The sequence below is a fragment of the Rhipicephalus microplus genome, chromosome X (genome assembly GCF_043290135.1).
Source record: "Rhipicephalus microplus isolate Deutch F79 chromosome X, USDA_Rmic, whole genome shotgun sequence".
Lineage (NCBI taxonomy): Eukaryota > Metazoa > Arthropoda > Arachnida > Ixodida > Ixodidae > Rhipicephalus > Rhipicephalus microplus.
In genome coordinates this window covers 169,924,157-169,944,740 of record NC_134710.1, presented here as the reverse complement: position 1 = coordinate 169,944,740, position 20,584 = coordinate 169,924,157, and the positions used below count along the sequence as shown (strand labels likewise).

The window sequence follows — 20,584 nt, the reverse complement described above, 5'->3', positions numbered from 1 at the left end:
CAACTAACACTTTCAGCTGTGCCAAGAAAAAAAAAAAGTATCCTAGCATAATACCTGTATCTCTGACCATGTAATGCCGGTTTTCTATCATTAAAAAAACGTGCACAAATATGTCGCATTTGTCCAGAAAGCGAACATTACCAGTGCTTTTCTAAACCCCCCCACCCCCTTTTTTTTTTTCAACTGTTTGTAAATAGTGTGCTTACTGTGGAGGGGGAGAGAGCCACAAAGAAAGAACATTGCTGCACAGTAAGACACATCTAGAGAGCTGATTAAGTTGTCAGAAGCCAGAAGTTTCCCTGCCACTACAGCCACGGCTGCACGTTATCCTCTATGAATGCCAAGCACAATCCCAATAAAATGCAATGGCATGGTGTTTACTTCAGTTAGAGCTAGACTACTTTAGCTATTTTATTATACTAAACCAGAAACACTGCACTGATGGCTGGTGACTACACATACATCAAAGAATATTCTGCCTTGAGGTGAAACCACATTTCCCTGCACAGCATGGCGGAAAGCGATATGGGTCTTTGCTGCCATATCCTGCTCGCTAGCCTTTTTCAGGCTGCTCCCATCAAACTGCGCCACCACAGAAGATAGTTCAATGTTTATATTTAAGCATTTCAAGGGAGTTTGCTAGAGTACACCATGTCTCGAATGACAGCTGAACAAATGCGTCTCTCCTGCTCCCAGTATGAAATGACCAGCAATGATCATATTACTATCATCTTATGCTTGGCAGTGCATGGGGGCCCAATGTGTTTTATAACTGTATAGCACAATAAAAGCAGATTGGCACAGCATAGCACATATAGAGCAGCATTTGCACCACTAGCTAAACAAACAATAAAATGAGAACACACTTACACTGCCTTTGAAGGACTGCCTAGGGGATTCAACAAAATACGAGCCCGCATATAGGCAGAATGAATTGTCCTTCGAGGCAATCCTCTACCTGTAAGGCATAAGTTGATTTAATGAAGGTGGCACTCCTCTATCATAAAAAAATCAGTAAATCATGCTATTCACCATAATCATATGCACTTATACAGGTTAATTAGGCAGTTCACATTATTTTCTGCTTTTTGCCTCTCAGTTCTGTCATCATAATGTAAATTAAAGCTGACAAAAAAAACCTTGACCAATTATTTAAGCATACTAAAAGAACTCTGGTTGAGATATGCAAATTCAATGTGCTTTCTGAGCTTACAAAGTCTTATTATTCCATGACATATCAGATGTTTATGAGCTGCTGTATTGACGACTTATTTTATTAAGACAAATTACAACATGATGCTTTATTGTCTAATTCTTCAGTATATTCAACTTTCACACAGGCTTCAACACGACATGAAGCGGGACCCAAGATAGCACCTGATGTGCATATGCTTGGGTTAACATGCATAAACCCCAACATGTAAATTTTTAAAATCCCTTTCTGATACACATTTATTTGGCAAGGGGAAATTACTGACACATACATAAATTGAATATATCACCTAATATCCGCAGCAACTTCTTTTTTTTAACCAGATCCTTTACTTGCTTCTGTAAAGCCGGGTCATGATCACCAGAGTGTCCCACAATCATATAAGGATAGCGTATGTTGTAATACTGGAAAGCAATGATAAGAAAAAAATTAGAATGCATATATATGCCTTAAATATTTTACCCAATCGTAATGTGGCAGGTGTCAGATAAAATGCATTTGAACAGAAACAGTTGATAGACAATTACTAATATGCCATGCTATGAAAGTCGATAACTTACCTCTGCTATGCCGTAAATATTCCTGAGAAGAATACGATCCTCCTTAGCAGTGTACTTTCCATTATCAATAGTAAGTCCTGGAATACAATTAGTATGACATAGTTATCACAACATATAAAAAGATATGAATGATTTCTTGTGACATCAGAATTTATGAGGCAATCAACACGAGTTTAGTTTTAAAGCACATACATGCCTACACTCCAGAGCAATAAAAGTTGTTGTGTGAGGACACTTGACTTTGTCTTGTCCATCACCGTTTTCCCCCAGACAGCGAAAATTCTCCCTGAAATCTAGTTTTCCCACATAGCACATGCCGTTGCAGTATATGTGCCCTACCTATGCACTACATGGGCAATGGTGCAAGCATGCCTGTGTTCGCGCTATATGCGGCATTTTTCTTTTCCAAAAGAGCCAAATCAAGAATCCTTGTTTAAGAGACAGTGGACAAAAAAAAAAAAAGAGAGAGAAGTCAACACACCACAAATGCCCATAAAGTTTCCTATAAATGCACTGGAGGGAATTCTGGCGCTGGTGTCTGTGGCAGCTGCAACGCATGGCGCTTCAGCGAGCACAAAAATTATGGGCAGTACATAAATTTGTCTAATCTTCGTACTTCGGCTCCGTTTGGCTTTGCGTGGCTTGTAGCTGCTTTGATAAGAGACCACAATCAGCAAAGGTTTAGCAGTTATGCTTCACTACCTTGCCCTTTTGAGGTCACCAATTCAAATCAGATCCAAAAGTTCAAAATTGTTTGTTCTTTTATTTGTGTGATGTGAATGTGCACGTTTGAAATGTGGACGCCATCAGCCTGAACCAAAAAGGACGACGAAAATGACCAGGACACAGAACTTCTCGTCACCTGGTGTGGGCCAGGCTTGTTCTGGTTTTCTGGCGTTGGCCAAGAAACCTCTCCGGCTTCGTGTACGAGCTGCAGCTGCCGAACACCGAAATGTCACTGCCCTCAACTAGCCCGACGCCTCCTTCCATACCAGTCAGGGATGTGAGCGTCTCAACTGCATCACCGCCGTCACCGTTTGCATGAGTGCGTCTATACCTCGGTAGCAGAGCATCCGTTGCAAGCACTGCATCCTGCTATGTGGGGATATATGTTCTTTTCCACTGAACATTTATGTCCTCACTCTGTTCCTGTCTTTAGCCATTTGTTCTTCCTACAAACCTCTTTCAAGTTTTGCATGCTCTGTTCTTTGTCTGTTACTTACTATCTTTTGGCAGTTTTGTAAATATACTGAGTGTTGGGGATTTGTTGGGAACAAATGTTCTCGTCGGCTCATTTCTCGATGACGGTCATGTCAGCGGTTTTTTGTTTACACAAACCTACACGAGAGCTTACCCATTAAATAGCCTCATGTCAATTCAAAACAAAGCCAAAACACTGCAATAAACAAAGCCACAAGTGCAATCGAAGCCCACATACAGGAAGACTATGCAAATCCATGTATTGCAAATCATTCTTATGGTTGCTGACCGATCGCAGCGCCAGAGTCCTCTCTAGTTAAATTTAGGAAACTCTATGCAAACACCGGCTACTAACAACTGCACAGTTGCACAACAAGGGAAAAAAAGATAGTATGAAAGCTTATCTGTGCATGCCCATACAATAGGCGTACCTAAAAATCTAGCACGTGAGATAGGGGGAGGGTCTACGTGAGACAACTATTTATACATTTGATTTCGTCTTTATGCAGGTTAATCGAAGGTTGAATCACACGTGCTACCACTATTACCGATATTCCACGCTAAAACCCTCAAACATGTTTCTTGATTCCTGTGTGTAGAAAATGGTGCATTCATCAAAATTTGGTGTGCACTAAAACTGTCGACAATGTGAAGTCAGATTAGGTAGTAAGCCTCCGTTTAGCAATCTCTTATGTTTTATTGATCTTTGGTTAACACAGCAACCAGTCTGCCCTGCATAGAAGTGGCTGCAGCTAAATAGAACCTTAAAAACAAACCTGTATGGCAATCAGTAAAATTGTTGGTGTGCTTCACGATACAAATGTCAATCCACTTATTGTCTATGACCCGCTCATTCTTTGACATACAGAGGCCAACTTGCCATACAGAGAACGTCAGAAAGCAGAACAGTAGGTTGCTATGATTACTATTGATGGAAATGAGCATTTCGAATTCTGTTTACTCTGTATAATACACGGAAACCAACGGGGGTGCATGGCATTTGTGCTCGATTTGGAGCCAATTTAGTTTGTACCCTTTTTATTTTCTTGAAGGAGGCAGTGCTGGACTGAATTTCGCCTTCAATGTTCAACTTTATTGTTAACCAAGACTTCTATCTACCTTATTAGTTTTTTGTATGGTTAAAATAACTCCAAAAGGGCAAGTTCAATTTATGTTTGTTCATGCCACGTTGCACTACTACAATATCTAATCAAGCATGCCCTCACAGAATTGATATTAAGACAATTGATGAGTGGCCACATAGCTATGGGCACTGTAGCGAGAGAAACGAGACGCGAGTAGGCAGCCGACACGGCCGTGCCAATCTCCCCACTGTATTTCTATAGCTGAAGCAGAGCAACAGCGGCTGCAGTATCCGAACCGCCAGTAGTGTGAGCCTGTCCTGTCCATATCACCATTTGCTCCTTGTTACACTCGCCTTCAGAAAATGTACAAATGATAGGTAGGATCTCTCCAGATGGAGCGACCACTCATTTGACTCAACGTAGAGGCTTTCTATGGGGCTAGTACTGAAGGCGCTCGTGGCTAGGCAGATGCCTAGATTGTGCACAGGATCAAGTATCTTCAACGCGCTTGGAGTTGCAGACTGATAGGTTATTGCCGCATAGTTTAACTGAGTGCTTATGAGCCTCTTATACAGATCTATCAGGCACTTCTTGTCACTACCCCACGTAGTGGGTGAGAAAACTTTCAAAAGATTAATTGTTTTCACACATTTATTTTTTAAATACTTAATGTGTGGTATGAACCTTAGTTTACGATCCAGGATTATGCCTAAGAATTTGTGCTCCGTATTCATGGAGAGATATTGATCATTAAGGTCAATATCTGGTTCGGGATGGAGGCCTCGTTTTCGGGAGAACAGAACACAGGTGCTTTTTTGAGCATTAAAACTAAACCCATTCTCGTCTGCCCACTTCGCGACCTTGTTCAGATCTAGCTTAACTTGCCGCTTATACACTGAAAGGCTGCACAATTTGAAACCGATTTGCACGTCATTGGCATATGTGCAGTAAAATATATTTCCTGGGATGTAATGACACAAGGAATTCATTTTGATAATAAAAAGTGTACAACTAAGTACACTACTTTGAGGCATTCCCTTTCTCAAAGAAATGTTTGGGACAAAACATTGCCTACTCGAACTCGAAATGTCCAGTTGAACAGGTAACTTTCGATTATGATTAGCATTCTACTATGCACGCCAAGGTCGTACAAGTCTCTCAATATTATAAAGCACCATGTAGTGTCGTAACCCTTCTCCATATCGAAGAACACAGAAAGAAAGTATTGATGGTGTACGAAAGCGTCTCGGATCAGTGCCCGAAAGGCATCAGGTGGTCCGTGATGGATCGGTCTTCTCGAAAGCCACACTGGTTTTGGTCAAGCAGATTGTTTGTTTCAAAAAAGTATATAAGTCTACGATTTATCATCTTTTCAAAAAGTTTGCATAGGTAGCTTGTTTGTGCGATGGGCCTGTAGCTCGCGACTGAGGATGCATCCTTGCTTGGTTTCAATATGGGGATGACAATAGCCTCTTTGGCATATCGCCGGAAAACCACATAGCATCGTACAGTGAAAGTAGGGTCTTTTGTGTTTAGAGAGGTAGGTTTTTCAGCATTTCATATACTACACCGTCTGAACCTGGGGTGGATTTATTGCAACAGTTTAAAGATGCTTGTACTTCATGTAAACAAAAGGTTTGTTCTATGCCTTTTATCTTGTACATTTTTGCTCTAGTTTCTGTTTTTCTATTCTTGTTTTGTAGCGCTGAAAGGCCTCAGAATAATGCAATGAACTCGACACCTCTTGGAAATATTCGACAGAGTGTTCGCCTGGTCTTCCAAGCTGTCGCCCTGTGTGTTCACCAAAGAGAGTGAATATGCCTGTCTTCCTGTTACCCTACTGACCTTTTTCTACATTTTAGCTTCATGAGTATATGAAGTGATGCCTGATAGAAACCTCTGCCAACTTTCCCGTCTTGGCTGTTGCCACGTCCTCCTGCCTTGAGACTTTAGGTTCTTAAAGTTAGTGAGGTTTTCTGCTGTTGGAGAGTCCCGCAGCAACCTCCGGGCTTTGTTTTGTTTCTTAAGCGCATTTCGACAGTAGTTATTCCACCAGGGAACACGTCGTTTTCAAGACTGTCCATTTGTTTGTGGGACACATTTTGTTGCAGTGTCGAACCGAAAAGCTGTTAAGTAGTAGACAGCAGCTTCTATGCTTAAGGTACACAGGTCAGTCCAACTTAAAAAAGTGAGGTTTCAAAACTGTTCCCAATCGGCTACATCCGTATGCCATTCGGGAACATGTGAAGGACATAGATTTGCTATTGGTGGGCTTAGAATTATTGGGAAGTGGTCACTTTCATATGGATTACCAATAACTTCCCAGTTAAGGCGGGGATGAAGAGACTGAGACGCAATGCTGAGATATATGGAAGAGAATGTTCTATTTGCGAGGTTATAATATGTTGGAACTTTTTGATTCAAAAGACACTAGAAGGAAGAAACAAGGAATTGTTCAATCAGACAAGCTCACACATCGCAACAACAGTCACTCTAGAGACTGCTATGTGCAATGAAGTCCCCAAAGGCTAGATAAGGTTTTGGTAGCTGTTCTATTAAGAACTCAAATTCATATTTTTGTAGACTGTGGTGCGGGGGTATGTAGACAGAGCAGATTGCGATCAGTTTATTCGAGATAACGGCTCGAACAGCCACCGCCTCGAGGGAGGTTTGAAGGGGTAATTGCATACATACTACTCCTAGGCTAACTATAATAGCTACACCACTGGATGACGTCGTGGCATCATCTTAAGACTTTCGGAAGATTACATAGTTACGTAGGAAGTTTGTGTGTGTTCGTTTTAAGTATGCCTCTTGTACACACAGCACTCTTGGATTATGTTTGTGGAGGAAATCTTGTAGGTCATCGATGTTTCGAAGAAGGCCTCGGATGTTCTACAAAAATATTTCTGTCTACATATTAAGAAAAGAAGCTGCTGTGTGTACAGAGGGTGTCGTGTGTTGAAGTGAACTTTTTGATTCAAGTGGTAGGACGGTCGTCTGGCCCCATTAAAGCTTTTTATTTCTCTTGGCGCTCCACGCCACTCTTTCGGCACCAAGAATACCATCTATTCAATTGCCTCCTCAGAGGCACTAGATGCCCGCACGTGCGAGCTGGTGATTCGAATTTTAAACCTCGCCTTGTGAGGTGAGGCCTTGAGAGCAGAGGTCCCTGGAGTCTTCAGCCTCGGTTTGCTAGGAGGCGGAGTAGACTGAACTACTGCCGCCTTGGGGGCAGGCGCCACAGCCGACGGCTCGCTCTGCGCTGGCCGAAGGAGTGGCGAGGGGGCTGGTGCGGTGGTGCTTCCTGACGCACTGCATCAGCATATGTAGGCCCATGGAATGATGATACTCTTTTTCGTGCTTCCTTGAATGAAATGTTCTCCTTCACATTAAACGCAATTATCTCTTTTCCCTTCTTCCAGTATGAGCGAGAGCATGAATATGCGGCATGGTTTTCTACACAGATTACGCACTGTGGCGAATCTTTTAAAGCCTCAGATATGTGGCCCAAGAGCCTATTTTGTGCACAAGTTTGGCAACCACGACAACTTTACGAGCCGTGGCATAGCCTGAGAGAAGTCTTCGTGTGCCCGGTTTGAATAGTTTCCAGCAGATGACTGTAAGCAAAGGTCAGTATTAGGTGTTTTGTTGGCATTTCCTTGTTGTCTCTCCTGATTTTTTTTTATCTTCTGAACGTTGGTCACATTTTGGCTCTTCCACCCTTCCAGGAGTTTAGCTTCGGTCAGGCCTAGCAAATCAGCGACAGATGCCACTCCATGAGCTGAGTTCATTGATCTGTGTGGTGTTACAGTGATTGGAGTGTCAGCAAACGTTGAAAGACCGTCTAGCTTCTCAAACTGTTCTTTCTCTCAAACTTCAAGGAGGAGGTCTCCACTGGCCATTCTGGTAACTTTGTACCCTGCCCCAAGAGTTTTTGTACACCTGGCTACTACAAAAGGGGATATGGTTCTGGCTTGCTTGTCACTTTTCTCACTATATATGACATAGAAATAAGGGAAGTTATCATTTGGTCCGCTGAAAAAATTAGTCTTCGGTGCGAACACGCTTAAGACAGTACAATCACTTAGCAGGGGGAAAGCTCTATGATTGCCAGTTTTAATTTTCTTCAGAAGCCTTGAGCCCCCCATTGGGAGCCCAACGAGGGGATGCTACAAGTTTGCGAATGCAGAAACCTACAGACGCCAGCCGTACAACGCTACTATAACCCAATGCACCTAGACCAACGTAGGCTATTTGCACAGGGTTAACCCTAGCTGCCAGGAAGTTTGGTAGTAAACGGAAGAGTAGAAAACAGAAAAGATAAAAAGTTAGAGATAAAGACGAAGATGTAGGGAGAGAGAGAGATAGGAAAAGGTGACTGCTGATTTCCTCTGGGTGGGTCAGCTCAGGGGTGCCGTCTTTGTGAAGCCAACGACAAAGGGGTGTGTTGCCTCCGACGGGGGACCTTAAAGGTCCAATCACCCGGCATCGGCTTAACCCCCAGGATCCCCTTTTCCCCGGACATGGCTCCGCCACGCACGACTAGGCGTGAAAGAGAGTCAAAACCCCGTTAGCTAGGGCTCGTGGTGTAGCTACGCACCAAACGTTTGTTTTCGCAGATGCCCCTGTGGGACGCACAACCCTAGTAAATAGGACTTGAAGTTTGTTTATACTGATTTGTTAATAGGGTGTCTAGTCAAGCCTGCTTATCCAGCTTTGTTAATGTTAAGGACACTTGACGAATGGCCACACATTTATGGGTGGCCAAGCCTTGCAAGATTATTGTTCACGTATTCCTGTGTCACACACTGCTAGGATGTTTCCAAAAGGCCAAGTTTGTCTACACTATTCAGTGACGCTACTGCATGCTGTATTTTATTCTTCCCGATATTGCTGTGAGACCAGCAAGAATTGGTGTCATTACTCTGTTTTTTTATTCTGTTTACCTTTCGGCGATGCAATGTGTCAATGTGGGTTTGTTCATGGCAAAAATTCAGGGTCTTCAATTCATCAACACAGCTAGTCGCAATCGGCCCCGCATCAAAGATTTTGATCATCTTTGATGAATGAATATGTTTGTGCTATATCGTTGTTCTTGACATGTGCAGTATCCAAGGGTTCGAACCAGACATCAAAACTTTTTTAAATATATCTAATGGAATGCGCTATTGCTTGAGATAACCACGTCATATCACAACAAACCTTGCCTCAAGATAATGTTGGTGCTGATCTACATGTTCTAGTCGAAATTCCACCAATATGACCTGAACTAAAGACGATGGAAACAAAAATATGCGGGTTAGCCTCAAATTGCCCTGTTTCAATCCATGAGTACTGTAAACTTATCTTAAACATTATGCAAGCATATTTTCTTCGAAAAAAATTGTTAATTTGATTCTAAAAATTATATTAAAAATTGTGTCTTTTCTCCCATTAGCAACAAATACTTAAATTACTTCTCATGTTGTTCTCTCTGAGTGATGAAGTCTTGTCTAAGAACTTTCATGCCACTAGAAAACTCACCGATGTCACAGCTATCATTCATTAACCTGCTGCTGCTCTTCAATACTGTAATGTCGACATATACTGCAAGCATCAAGTGCATTTATTGCATGAGAAACATAGAGAAATAATTCTTCCTTTTGCATAGTGACAGATGCTAGGCTAATATATAAAGTGCTCTATTCCCACCTTTTGGAAAATATTGATACTATGATAACCACCAAGTGGCAATAACTGGATCTGTATGTATCACAGCTGTTCAAGTGTGGCTGGCTTCATGATCACTGATGTAAAGAATTATTGCATAACAAGTAAATTTAATAAATTGTTCTCTCTGCCATTGGTGGCTCCACTATCGCTTGCTGTTGCTGTAGGCATGACAGAATCAAGATGCCTATACCAGAGGGACCAGAATGCATGAAAAAGATGCCATGAAAAACCACAACGATGCTTTGAAGTAAATCTTGTCATGTGTTGCAAGTTACAAGAAAGTTTCTCATATATTATAGAAACTTCGAAGTAGCACTGCAATAACATTATTAATATTAATGAACATTGCAGCTAAATCCCTCATAGGTTTCCTAAATACTGCAGGAATATCGAGGCAGCGCCGAGAAAATGTTGCTGAATATAGCAATAAAGCTGATCAAAGCTTGCAATACCATTACTGAAACATAAAACCAGCATTGCAGAAATCTTGCAATAACACTGCTGTATGGCACAATACAATTACTCAAAAGTTGCCTAAATGTTATAGGAACTTCAAAGTAGCATCGCAAAAACAATGGATCAAGATTGCTGCATGTTGCAGCTAAGTTACTTAAAGGCTGTCTGAATGTAAAAACTTTTGAACAGCATGAAAAAATGTTTCAGCAACGTTGTGAATGTTGCTTTTGAATGTGATGGGATCCCTGTCAGATATATACGTAAGCCACATTTAGGCTTTAAGAAAGGGTACATTCAATGTTGCACACCAATGCATTCTACTAAGAATGATAGCCACTACCTGGCAAAAGCAACAATGGAGGAATTTCAGGAATTGGTGCAACTTCGATGTGAAAAACTATACCAGTGATCCAATGTATATTGCTTCACTGGTGTTGATGTAAGTCACAGTGGAGAACACCGCGGAAGTGCCTTTTTTATCATGCTACGGCAATGACGCAACTGGTGTTAACAAAGTGCCTAAGTCATATGCCATTGCTTATGACAATGGCCATTAGCAGCATAACAAAATGGATGCACAGACAGAGGAGATAACCACTTTCTGCTTTTGCAGTAAAATTACTGTGATAGAACCTCTCATATCAGTTATAAGATATTAAATGATGTTGGCTTGTGAATTACAAAGCTAAAATGCATTTTAAAAAATCTTACCTGTTTCTTCTTCGTAGCACCTTATTGTTTCAGCTGATGGTTTCGTTTTCTCATGAATAGAAGGGAAGCCATGTTTGCCACGCAAGTAATCCTAGTAATAAATAAATATATAAACAACAGAAGAAAAACAGCCATGTGGGCTAGTTGGTAACAGTTCATTATGAATGCGTTCCATTTTTTACATTCCCAATAAACAGAAGATATAAAACTGACAACTACTACATGCCGAAACCTAATGCAGCTTATCTCCCCAATTAACTTAATTCCATGGGAATTGCTTTTTGACAAATTACAATAATATTTCATTTATTTGCTAATTTTATTGAGTTTTTACACCTGTGAGTTGGTATTAATGTTATTGCTTTTTCATAACAATTGAAGGATTCCGCGTAATTATGAGTAGAATAATGTCTTGTTTCCCATTGCATATGTGGGCAGCGACTGGCCTTGTGAATAATACCATGCGAAGGCTCATAGAATGGCTACTGTAACTGAGTAAATGGATTAAGTGCACCATAAGCGCTTAATCCATTAAGTGCTTGCATAAGCTGAACATGTCTGCTTGTCTACTTAAGTGGACGTCAGGCCAACCACCTTTATTATTATTTTTTTGCTTATGTTTAAGATGGTCAATCTACTACTGCTTTTATCTAACCTTAATATAAGATACATATCAAGGCTGCAATGGCCAGTAGAACAACACAACACATGCTTTAGTAGGAAAGATTTCAGTTACTGCAATCGCATAGAATGGCCAATTATACGAGCACAGCAGCTGTATGAAACAAGGAGGATTGCTGGTGCTTGCCCTATACTATCATGGTGTGTGTGTGTGTGTGTGTGTGTGTGTGTGTGTGTGTGTGTGTGTGTGTGTGTGTGTGTGTGTGTGTGTGTGTGTGTGTGTGTGTGTGTGTGTGTGTGTGTGTGTGTGTGTGTGTGTGTGTGTGTGTGTGTGTGTGTGTGTGTGTGTGTGTGTGTGTGTGTGTGTGTGTGTGTGTGTGTGTGTGTGTGTGTGTGTGTGTGTGTGTGTGTGTGTGTGTGTGTGTGTGTGTGTGTGTGTGTGTGTGTGTGTGTGTGTGTGTGTGTGTGTGTGTGTGTGTGTGTGTGTGTGTGTGTGTGTGTGTGTGTGTGTGTGTGTGTGTGTGTGTGCGCGCGCGCGCGCGCGCGCGCGTGAGTGATTACAGGAGAAGCTGTGGGTAAAGAATTGAGCCTGGAATAGAATAAGAAGTGTGGTGTAAAGCACACAGCTAGCAGTCCTAGCATCACACAAGTCAACAAGATAAAGACCTGGCAACCAATTCATCCACGGCTTATCATCAACGCAGTTTTCAAGACACCCCGACCATGCATGAACCACCAAAGCAAATCCAAGCTGCACACGCCCCTGCTATCAGGAGGGCCTATCATCCAGTGTACACCAGATCAGTGGACGATGCAGTAGTGAAGTCCTTATTCAACCTTTTCGAATTCCACGCCACTGCTGCATAATTGTTGCAATAGGCAATCGTTGCCTATTTCAACTACCACATCACCGTTGAGGCATTTTAATTTTATCTCACATACATCTTTTGAAATAATGAGTCATAGAGGATGAAAGAAAAAAAACGTTTTAAAGAATACTTGTCCATAAGCCATCAGCTGGTGGCCTATCAACTCACTCATCACAGTAGCAAGCACTCTGTGCAGTAAGCATATTTACCAAACATGCCTCATGCGAGGAAATTGTTGAAGATGGCCCAACCTTATAAATCTTCTGAATATACAAAACACATTCGAATGCCGAGCATGAATTTACCATTCTCACATCCTCAATCTGCAAAGTAAAGGCTCTACAACCTGAAATGCATTTAAGTCATTTTGGCAAAAGACCCAACCTTTAATCAGGTTCTCCTTCTGTATAAAATTTCTACTTTCCACCTCTTCACTACCCAACAGAATCCAAACTATTACTAAAGCCCTAGGTGTGCTTGACACCTCATGTCAAGTACACGGCCCACAACCTGGTTGGCATAAGCTGACATCAATATTAGTGATAAACCTGATAGCATGCCTCACAAGATCATTACACTCTGAATGAGTTGATTAATCCACACAATACCAGACAACGCCATAACTTTCCAGACAAAGTTGTTTTTAGAACAGAGGTTTTCAGCTCAACAGTTCTACAAGGAGTTCTACAAGGAGATAAAGATTGCAAATTGAATGTAGCTCAAGCCACATCTGCTGTGATATTATCGTCCAGTGTTCACCCAACCGAAAGTCAAAGTGTTGCATAGCCGGCGCACACACAGTGCGTGAACGACAGGCGAGACCAGCGCTGGGGACTGAAAACATTTATTCGTCGTGAACACTATTTAAAGCATAGGAAGGGAGAGGGAGTTGGGAAGAAAGAAAGAGCGGGGAAAGACATGACGCTCAGTTGTTGGCACGTCACGCGCCTGGCTCAGGCTGTGGTATATAACATAGCAAGCCGATTACAACATTTCTCCTCCCTTAGAATTGAAAACGCTGTACATGTTTTCTTTCCTGGGTAGAGCGTCGCAAAACTTGCGGGGATTTCCGCGCATTCTGGATAGGCGGCGACGGTTGCGCAGGTGCCACTTGGTCTGCAGGCTGCTCGTTTAACTTGCCTTCGTTGCCAGTCGGTGTGGCCGCCGCTGCAGCCGGAGGGCTCCCCTCGTCTTGGTCTCGCTGAGCGCCGCTCCGGGCAGATGCCGGGCTTGGCCTCCAGAACGCACTTGGTCTATGTGACGTGGAACCACCCCAGGGGGCGTTTGTATGGTGACCATGCGTGACCCTGTAGTGGACTGAACTTTCCCTGGTGTCCATTTCTCCCCCTGGCCGTAGTTACGGGTGTACACAGCTGTGTCGGGCGGCAGTGTCCACTCTTCCGTCTCCTGGGTTGACCCTGGGAAAGGTGGGAAACATGAGTCCAAGCGAGAGCGGATCAAGTAGCCGAAAAGAAGTTCGGAAGGGAATTTTCCCTCGTGGCACGGCGTTCTTCTGTAGTTGAAAAGAATTTTCACCAATTTCTTTTCTAATGTGCCTTCGCTTATCTTCTTTAAAGCTTCCTTGATCGTCCGAACAGCTCGTTCAGCGAGCCCGTTCGACTGGGGGTGATACACAGCCGTACGGAGGTGTGTGATGTTATTGTTCTTCACAAAAGTGGCGAATTCTTCACTAGTGAACTGCGTGCCATTGTCCGTAACTATTGTGCGTGGAACACCAAATCTGGCAAAAATGCTGCGAAAGCTGGCAATAGTAGACGACGTGCTTGCCTGCCTCATGGGCACGGCTTCAATCCACTTAGTTGCAGTATCCACGACTACCAGTATCATGCTGCCTGCGATCGGCCCGGCGAAATCTGCGTGCAGCCTGGACCATTTTTCCTTAACTGCTGGCCAACTCACTGGTTGAGCAGAGGCTGGCATAGGAAGATTTTGCACGCAGTTGTGGCACGACGCTGAAAGGTGTTCTATCTCTCGGTCTAGTCCCGGCCACCAGAATGCCGATCTGGCGCCAGCCTTCATTGCCGATGACCCTTGATGCGTCTCATGCAGCATATATAGCACCCGTTCTCGTGCTTTTGTGGAAACAACAACTCGATGACCCCAGTATAACAACCCATGAGCTACGGATAGCTCTAACCGGCGGTCCGAGAATGGCACCAACTCTCTGTCCTTTACATGTTTCGGCCAGCCTTGCTTGGTGTACTCCACGACCCTCGCTAGTAAGAGGTCCCGCGCAGTTAGAGCTTGGAGTTCTTCGACAGACACAGTACCATCATCGAAACTTGCTAGAGCGGAAACATACTCTGGGGGTTCGCTTCTTGACGGTGGAACTGGAGTCTGCAGCGGTAGCCGGCTGAGGGTGTCGGCGTTTAGTAGCAGCTTACCGGGCGAATACTGAAGCTTGTAGCGAAATCCACCAAGGTAGAGAGCCCAGCGCTGTATTCATGCTGTGGCCAACACTGGCGTCGGCTTCTCCGCTGTCAGCAGGCCCAGTAGCGGCTCGTGATCTGTGACCAAGGTAAAATCTCTGTTGAGGAGATAGTCACGAAATTTCGACACCCCAAAAACAAGGGCCAAGGCCTCACGTTCTAGCTGGGAGTAATTCCGCTCAGCAGTGGTCAGCGTTCGCGAACGGAAGCCTATGGGCCGGTTCTCTTTTCCATCCGTATGAAACAACACGGCACCAATGCCATGCGGCGAAGCGTCGCACTCCAGCTTTAATGGCTTTTCAGGGTCGTAGTGAACGAGCACCCCTGCCGCAAGTAGGCACTGCTTTGCATTGGAAAAGGCTGTTTGTTGAGCTTCTCCCCAGACCGAACGCGCATTTTTGCCAAGCAACTGGTACAAAGGTGCAAGCAAAGATGACATATTCGGCAGGAACTTGGAGTAATACGACAGCATGCCCAGAAATGAGCGTAGTTCTTGCACATTTGTCGGGCTAGGAGCCTGGGCGATTGCTTCCACATGTTTCTCAGTGGGGTGTAGGCCGTTTTTGTCGATTTGGTGCCCTAAGTACGTGACTGAAGGCTGACTAAATTTGCATTTGTCTAGCCGGAGTTTTACACCGTGTTGACGGAAACGCTGCAGTACCGTTCGCAGGGTCTCGCTGCTTCCCCGTCGCTCCGCAACCAACACATAATCGAGATAAGCTTGCACGCCTGGTAGCCCTTGCAGGACTGTTTCGATTTTTTGCTGGAAGATGGCTGGGGCAGACGCTATGCCAAAAGGCAGCCTCTTGAAGCAAAATAGCCCTCGATGTGTGTTAATTACGCATAGCTTCTGCGATTCTTCGTCAAGCGGTACTTGATTATACGCGTCACGTAAGTCGAGAGTGCTGAAGTACTCTCCGCCGTCTAGGCATGCAAACATATCGTCAATCACCGGCAATGGGTACTGCTCCAGTTCGCTCGCATACAGGATTTAACGAGGTCTTGAAATCGACGCAAATTCGAATTGTTCCATTTTTCTTTAAGACGGGCACAATAGGCGTAGCCCACTCCGCATGCGCTACCGGTGATAACACCCCAATTGCTACGAGTCTGTCAAGTTCTTGAGAAACCTCATCACGGAGAGCGAAAGGAATGGATCGTGCCTTACAGAACTTGGGTGTGGCTCCTTCCTTGAGTTTAAGGTGCACAGGGGGACCGCTGATACAGCCGAGTTCCGCGCTGAAAATGTCTTGAAACTCGTTGACGATGTCGTCCATGGCTGGGAGACCCGTTGGCGATCCGGCTTCCGCAGTCAAGTTAAGGACAGGTGACCCTGCATTGCTCAACTGAAAAATTAGGTCCCTTCCACATAGACTAGGACCGGGACAATTTAATACTACCAAGGAGCAGTCTACTACGGCACCCTTGTAGGCTATCTTCATGTCCATTTGTCCCAGAACGGGGAGCTTGCCAAGGTAACACGAAAGCTTGACAGATGAAGGTTTCAATGTCGGCCATCTCTCCCGGTTCTTTTCATAAATTTCGCGTGGCACAACGCAGACGGGCGACCCCGTGTCTATCAGCATTGGCATGTCAACGCCGCACCACGTGAATGTCCTGTGGATTGGGGGTTCTAACTGCCACTTCCGGGATGAAGTCAAAGTCCAGAGGTGCATGGCTTCGTCTACGTTCCCCTCCGCACGGTCTTCCGCCACCGCCAGTGCTCGTCCTCGCATACCGTGCGTCTGCCCGGTTTCACGTTTCCTCGGTGCGTCGCTCAAACACATTTTCGCAAGATGGCCCGGCCTACCACAGCGATAGCACCTACTCTTGGCCCAGCCGCAAGCGTGGCTGTTATGCTTCTTACTTCCGCAGCGTCCGCATTTTAGCGCAGGCTCGTTCGTCAACACGCTTTGCGCGCCAACCTTCAGTACGGTAGTTGCATCACCCGATATCTTATTTGCGTCATCTTCTGCCGTTTCAGCTGATAGTGCTATCGCTTCAACCTCTTCCAAGGTTAAGTTTGGCTTTGCCAGTAGCTGTTTTTGCAAGGCTTTTGATCTAACGCCACAGACTACACGGTCGGGGAGCATTCGTTCCAGCATGCTGCCAAAATTGCAGTTGTCTGCAATGTGTCGGAGGTCGACAAGGAAATGTTGCAAAGGCTCACCGTCGTGCTGACGACTGAAGAACCGGAAGCTTTCCGTTATCTCGTGGCGCTTCGGGTCAAAATATTCATCCAGCGCTGCAATGACTTCTTCGTAGGTTAGGCTGTTGGGTTTCTTCGGAGCAACTCAACCCGTCAGAATCTGCACAGTCCTCGTGTTTAACGCTGCTACGAGCAACGCCCTTTTTTTCGCTGTGTCGGTAACTCCCGTTGCCTCGAAATAAGCCTCTGCCTTGATGACGTACGCTTTCCAGTTGTCACTCTTGCCATCATACTCGGGAAGTTGGCGGTGGGCCATGGCTGCCGTCGTCACTACGGCAGGTTCTTGAAATGCCGTACCGTGATTTTTCTCGCCGTGTTCTTTTTCGTCATGGGTTTCAATCCCACCCTCGTCGCCACTGTTGCATAGCCGGCGCACACACAGTGCGTGAACGACAGGCGAGACCAGCGCTGGGGACTGAAAACATTTATTTGTCGTGAACACAGTATTTAAAGCATAAGAAGGGAGAGGGAGTTGGGAAGGAAGAAAGAGCGGGGAAAGACATGACGCTCAGTTGTTGGCACGTCACGCGCCTGGCTCAGGCAGTGGTAGATAACATAGCAAGCCGATTACAACACGAAGCAATATAGAGTCACCATTCAATGCAACCATCAACGATAACACCGAAAGGGCAGCTATTAGTTTAGCTGACATGGAGCACGCTTACCTCCAACTAGTAAATTATAATGAGACCATGAACAGTGCAGGTTGATTGAACGGTGAAGATTATCAGCAATTTTCACAGCAACATCAGCAAAGTGAACACAACCAAGTCAACAAACTTAAGTGACAACAGATCCTGCAACATGGACAACGAAAGAAAACTTCATTGAAGGTGCACTTGCACCTTGAAAGACATCCAAAAACAAGATCATTAACATAAAGACTAATTCAAGATATAAGGCCCATGAAAGAACACCACCAGTGATATCTACTGCAACACAGAAAGTGACAAAAAGGCACAAAGTCATCTGCTGTGCTCCACGAGAACCAGACACTGCCCTATCACCCTCAATGAAAGAACTTGCAGACTAGAGGCCCAGCTTGCGTATAAGCCATGACAAAGTATCCAACATCTTCGACATTCAAGCTGCCCATGATACAAAGTATCCTGTTCATTTTTGGCAAGAGCTCAAGCTCTGTCTTCATAAAAATCAAGGTGCCTGGCAAGCCTACATAATCCGACATGGAACAACTAGCCTCATCACCAGAGCTGTGCTGGACAACACCAGATTAGTGAACCCCATTTTAAAATTCCGGTGAGCTTATAAAGCTCATCTAGGACACTTTTCATATATAAAACTTTCCCTGTTCATCTTTTGCAGTCTGTTGCGTACTTCTTTTGGAGGAGGTGGGAGAGGAGGAAGCCGGTGACATATGAAGAAAGTGACAACAGGAGAAGCTGAGAATGAAGGAGTGTACAATGAATAGAATAAAAAAAAAAATGGCATATGAGCCACGGCACAACTCCCAGTCTTAGTATCTCTCTCTCTCTCTCTCTCTCTCTCACACACACACACACACACACACACACACACACACACACACACACACACACACACACATGCATGAGTAAAATAACTTAATACGATATCAAAGCGTACATAAAAAACTTCTGCAGCAGGTTTAATTTGCATGCACATGTTACCATTTTGTTGAATTGAAACCAAATTGAATACTATACCCCAACGGAAACATTGGCCAAAATAGATCAACCCATAATCAATTCGAAACAAACGGAGCAATCGATAAGCAACGACACCTGTTACACTCTAAATGGAGAGTGACTGAAATGAAGACTTATTTGAGTTATTCTAGTGTATTACTGCTGTAAAAATAAATAAAAATAAAACATTGTATTGTTCTACAGTCGCCGCCATAGGCTGCAAGTGGTGCCGCCGACACGTACTCCCTGCTCTTAATGTGCAGATATACACAAGAAAGTGGATGGAAGGACAACTGCTGTCGTAGCTCAATTGGTAGAGCACCAGACGTGTCATTAGAATGTTGCAGGTTCGATTCCTATGAGAGGCAAGCTGCCTTTACGTTTCATTTCTTCACAATTATACTACAATTACTACAAGTGGCGTCCCTATGCTTTTTTTAGCTTCATTGTCCGTTAGTTCTCGTGAACATTGAGCCTAACAAAAAAAATTAGTTCCTTTCTTCACCCACATACCAAAATAAAAGCTGCAACCCCGACACGGCCTCATCGCCACCGTCTCATCTCTCGTTCCGCTACAAATGGTGACCTCGGACGCAAGAACCAGTGACCAGCGCTGCACCGCTGCTACCAAGTTCCATAGCCATGTACCAGCCAGCCAACAATTGGAGGCTGCCATTCAACCCGCCACCGCCAACGTTCCGCGCTGCCTGCGCCGAAAGATGGTTAGCGGAATTTGAGGCAGCCCTGGAACTCAACAGCATTTGGATTCAGAAATTTATGTTTGAGGTCATCGAGTACGTACTCCTACCTGACCTCAAATGCCGCCTCACTTGCTTCTCAGCGGGCCCTCGCCCCTACAACAAACTACGGGACGTCGTACTGTAGTACTGCGGCGTTAAGCAACGCCCCGCACAAGACACCGACTGCATTCTTCGATCTATTGACCCACCCACCAAGAAGCATGCTACTCCGCAATCCACGGCGGCTATCCATGCCTGTTTCTACACATCGATGACCAACAACTGTTGTGACACTCCAGATACTACGCTGGCTACCATGCCGTCGAATCTATCGACGTCTAACATGCTGATCGCCCACCGACTCTAAAGCCATCACAATCCATGCCATCCGGCATTTCCACCACACGATAACTGGCTGCAATCCCGAGGTTCAGGACCTACACCTGCTGTCAAGACACCCAGGCCATTTTCTCTGACAAGGAGTTTCGGCGCCCGCCTGCTCGCGAGATAAATGCAGTCGATACAACGTCATGGTGTCCTTCCTCACCCCACTCAACTTCTCAACCTACAAACTTGTTGCCTGTATCTTCAGAGAATAGTACTGATCACATTAGCACCAGTGATCGGTGCCTTTCACACAAGGCAGACGCGACGCCTGGACATTCTAGAACGTGCCAAAATGCTGGTCACAACAATCGCCCTCATGAGCTGCCTGTCCATCGGCTCCTGTTCATGGCTGAAACCCGCAAACCAGAGTTTGGCTACGTCAAACACAGCAGGCAGTAGCACTGCCTTCTCCATTTAAGCATCGCGAGACGCCACGGTGCCTTCATCATTGTCGTCAGCACCGTCCACATCCACGACGCTTTCTATTGACTGGCTGCAGGCTTGAGCTGGCGCGCTCTCGCAGGGGTCGGCCCCGCTGGTTACGTGGGGCCAGGCAACTCAAGGAACTGTCCTCAGCGCATTAGATGATGTTGCCTGCATGCGAAGTGATACTTCCGGTACTCAAGTCATCATCCGCACGCTAGAAATGTGCGTCTGACAATGGGGTCCTGCAATGTGTGCAATGTGTGCTTTTCATGCCCTAG

The 20,584-nt window shown here is 44.8% G+C and overlaps 1 protein-coding gene and 1 pseudogene across 2 annotated transcripts in view; both read right to left on the bottom strand.

The window, feature by feature from the left end:
- The window catches only part of LOC119177188 (uncharacterized), a 132,351-nt gene that overhangs the window by 95,332 nt on the left and 16,435 nt on the right, over window positions 1-20,584 (bottom strand). For both annotated transcript variants that reach the window (XM_075878191.1, XM_037428595.2), the window contains exons 3-6: window positions 10,941-11,031; window positions 1,774-1,850; window positions 1,503-1,617; window positions 871-958 (exon numbers count right to left, since the gene is read on the bottom strand). In XM_075878191.1, coding sequence (XP_075734306.1) covers window positions 871-958; window positions 1,503-1,617; window positions 1,774-1,850; window positions 10,941-11,031 — 371 coding nt within the window. The remainder of the gene's footprint in view (window positions 1-870; window positions 959-1,502; window positions 1,618-1,773; window positions 1,851-10,940; window positions 11,032-20,584) is intronic.
- Window positions 13,434-17,506, bottom strand: LOC119178308 (uncharacterized; annotated as a pseudogene).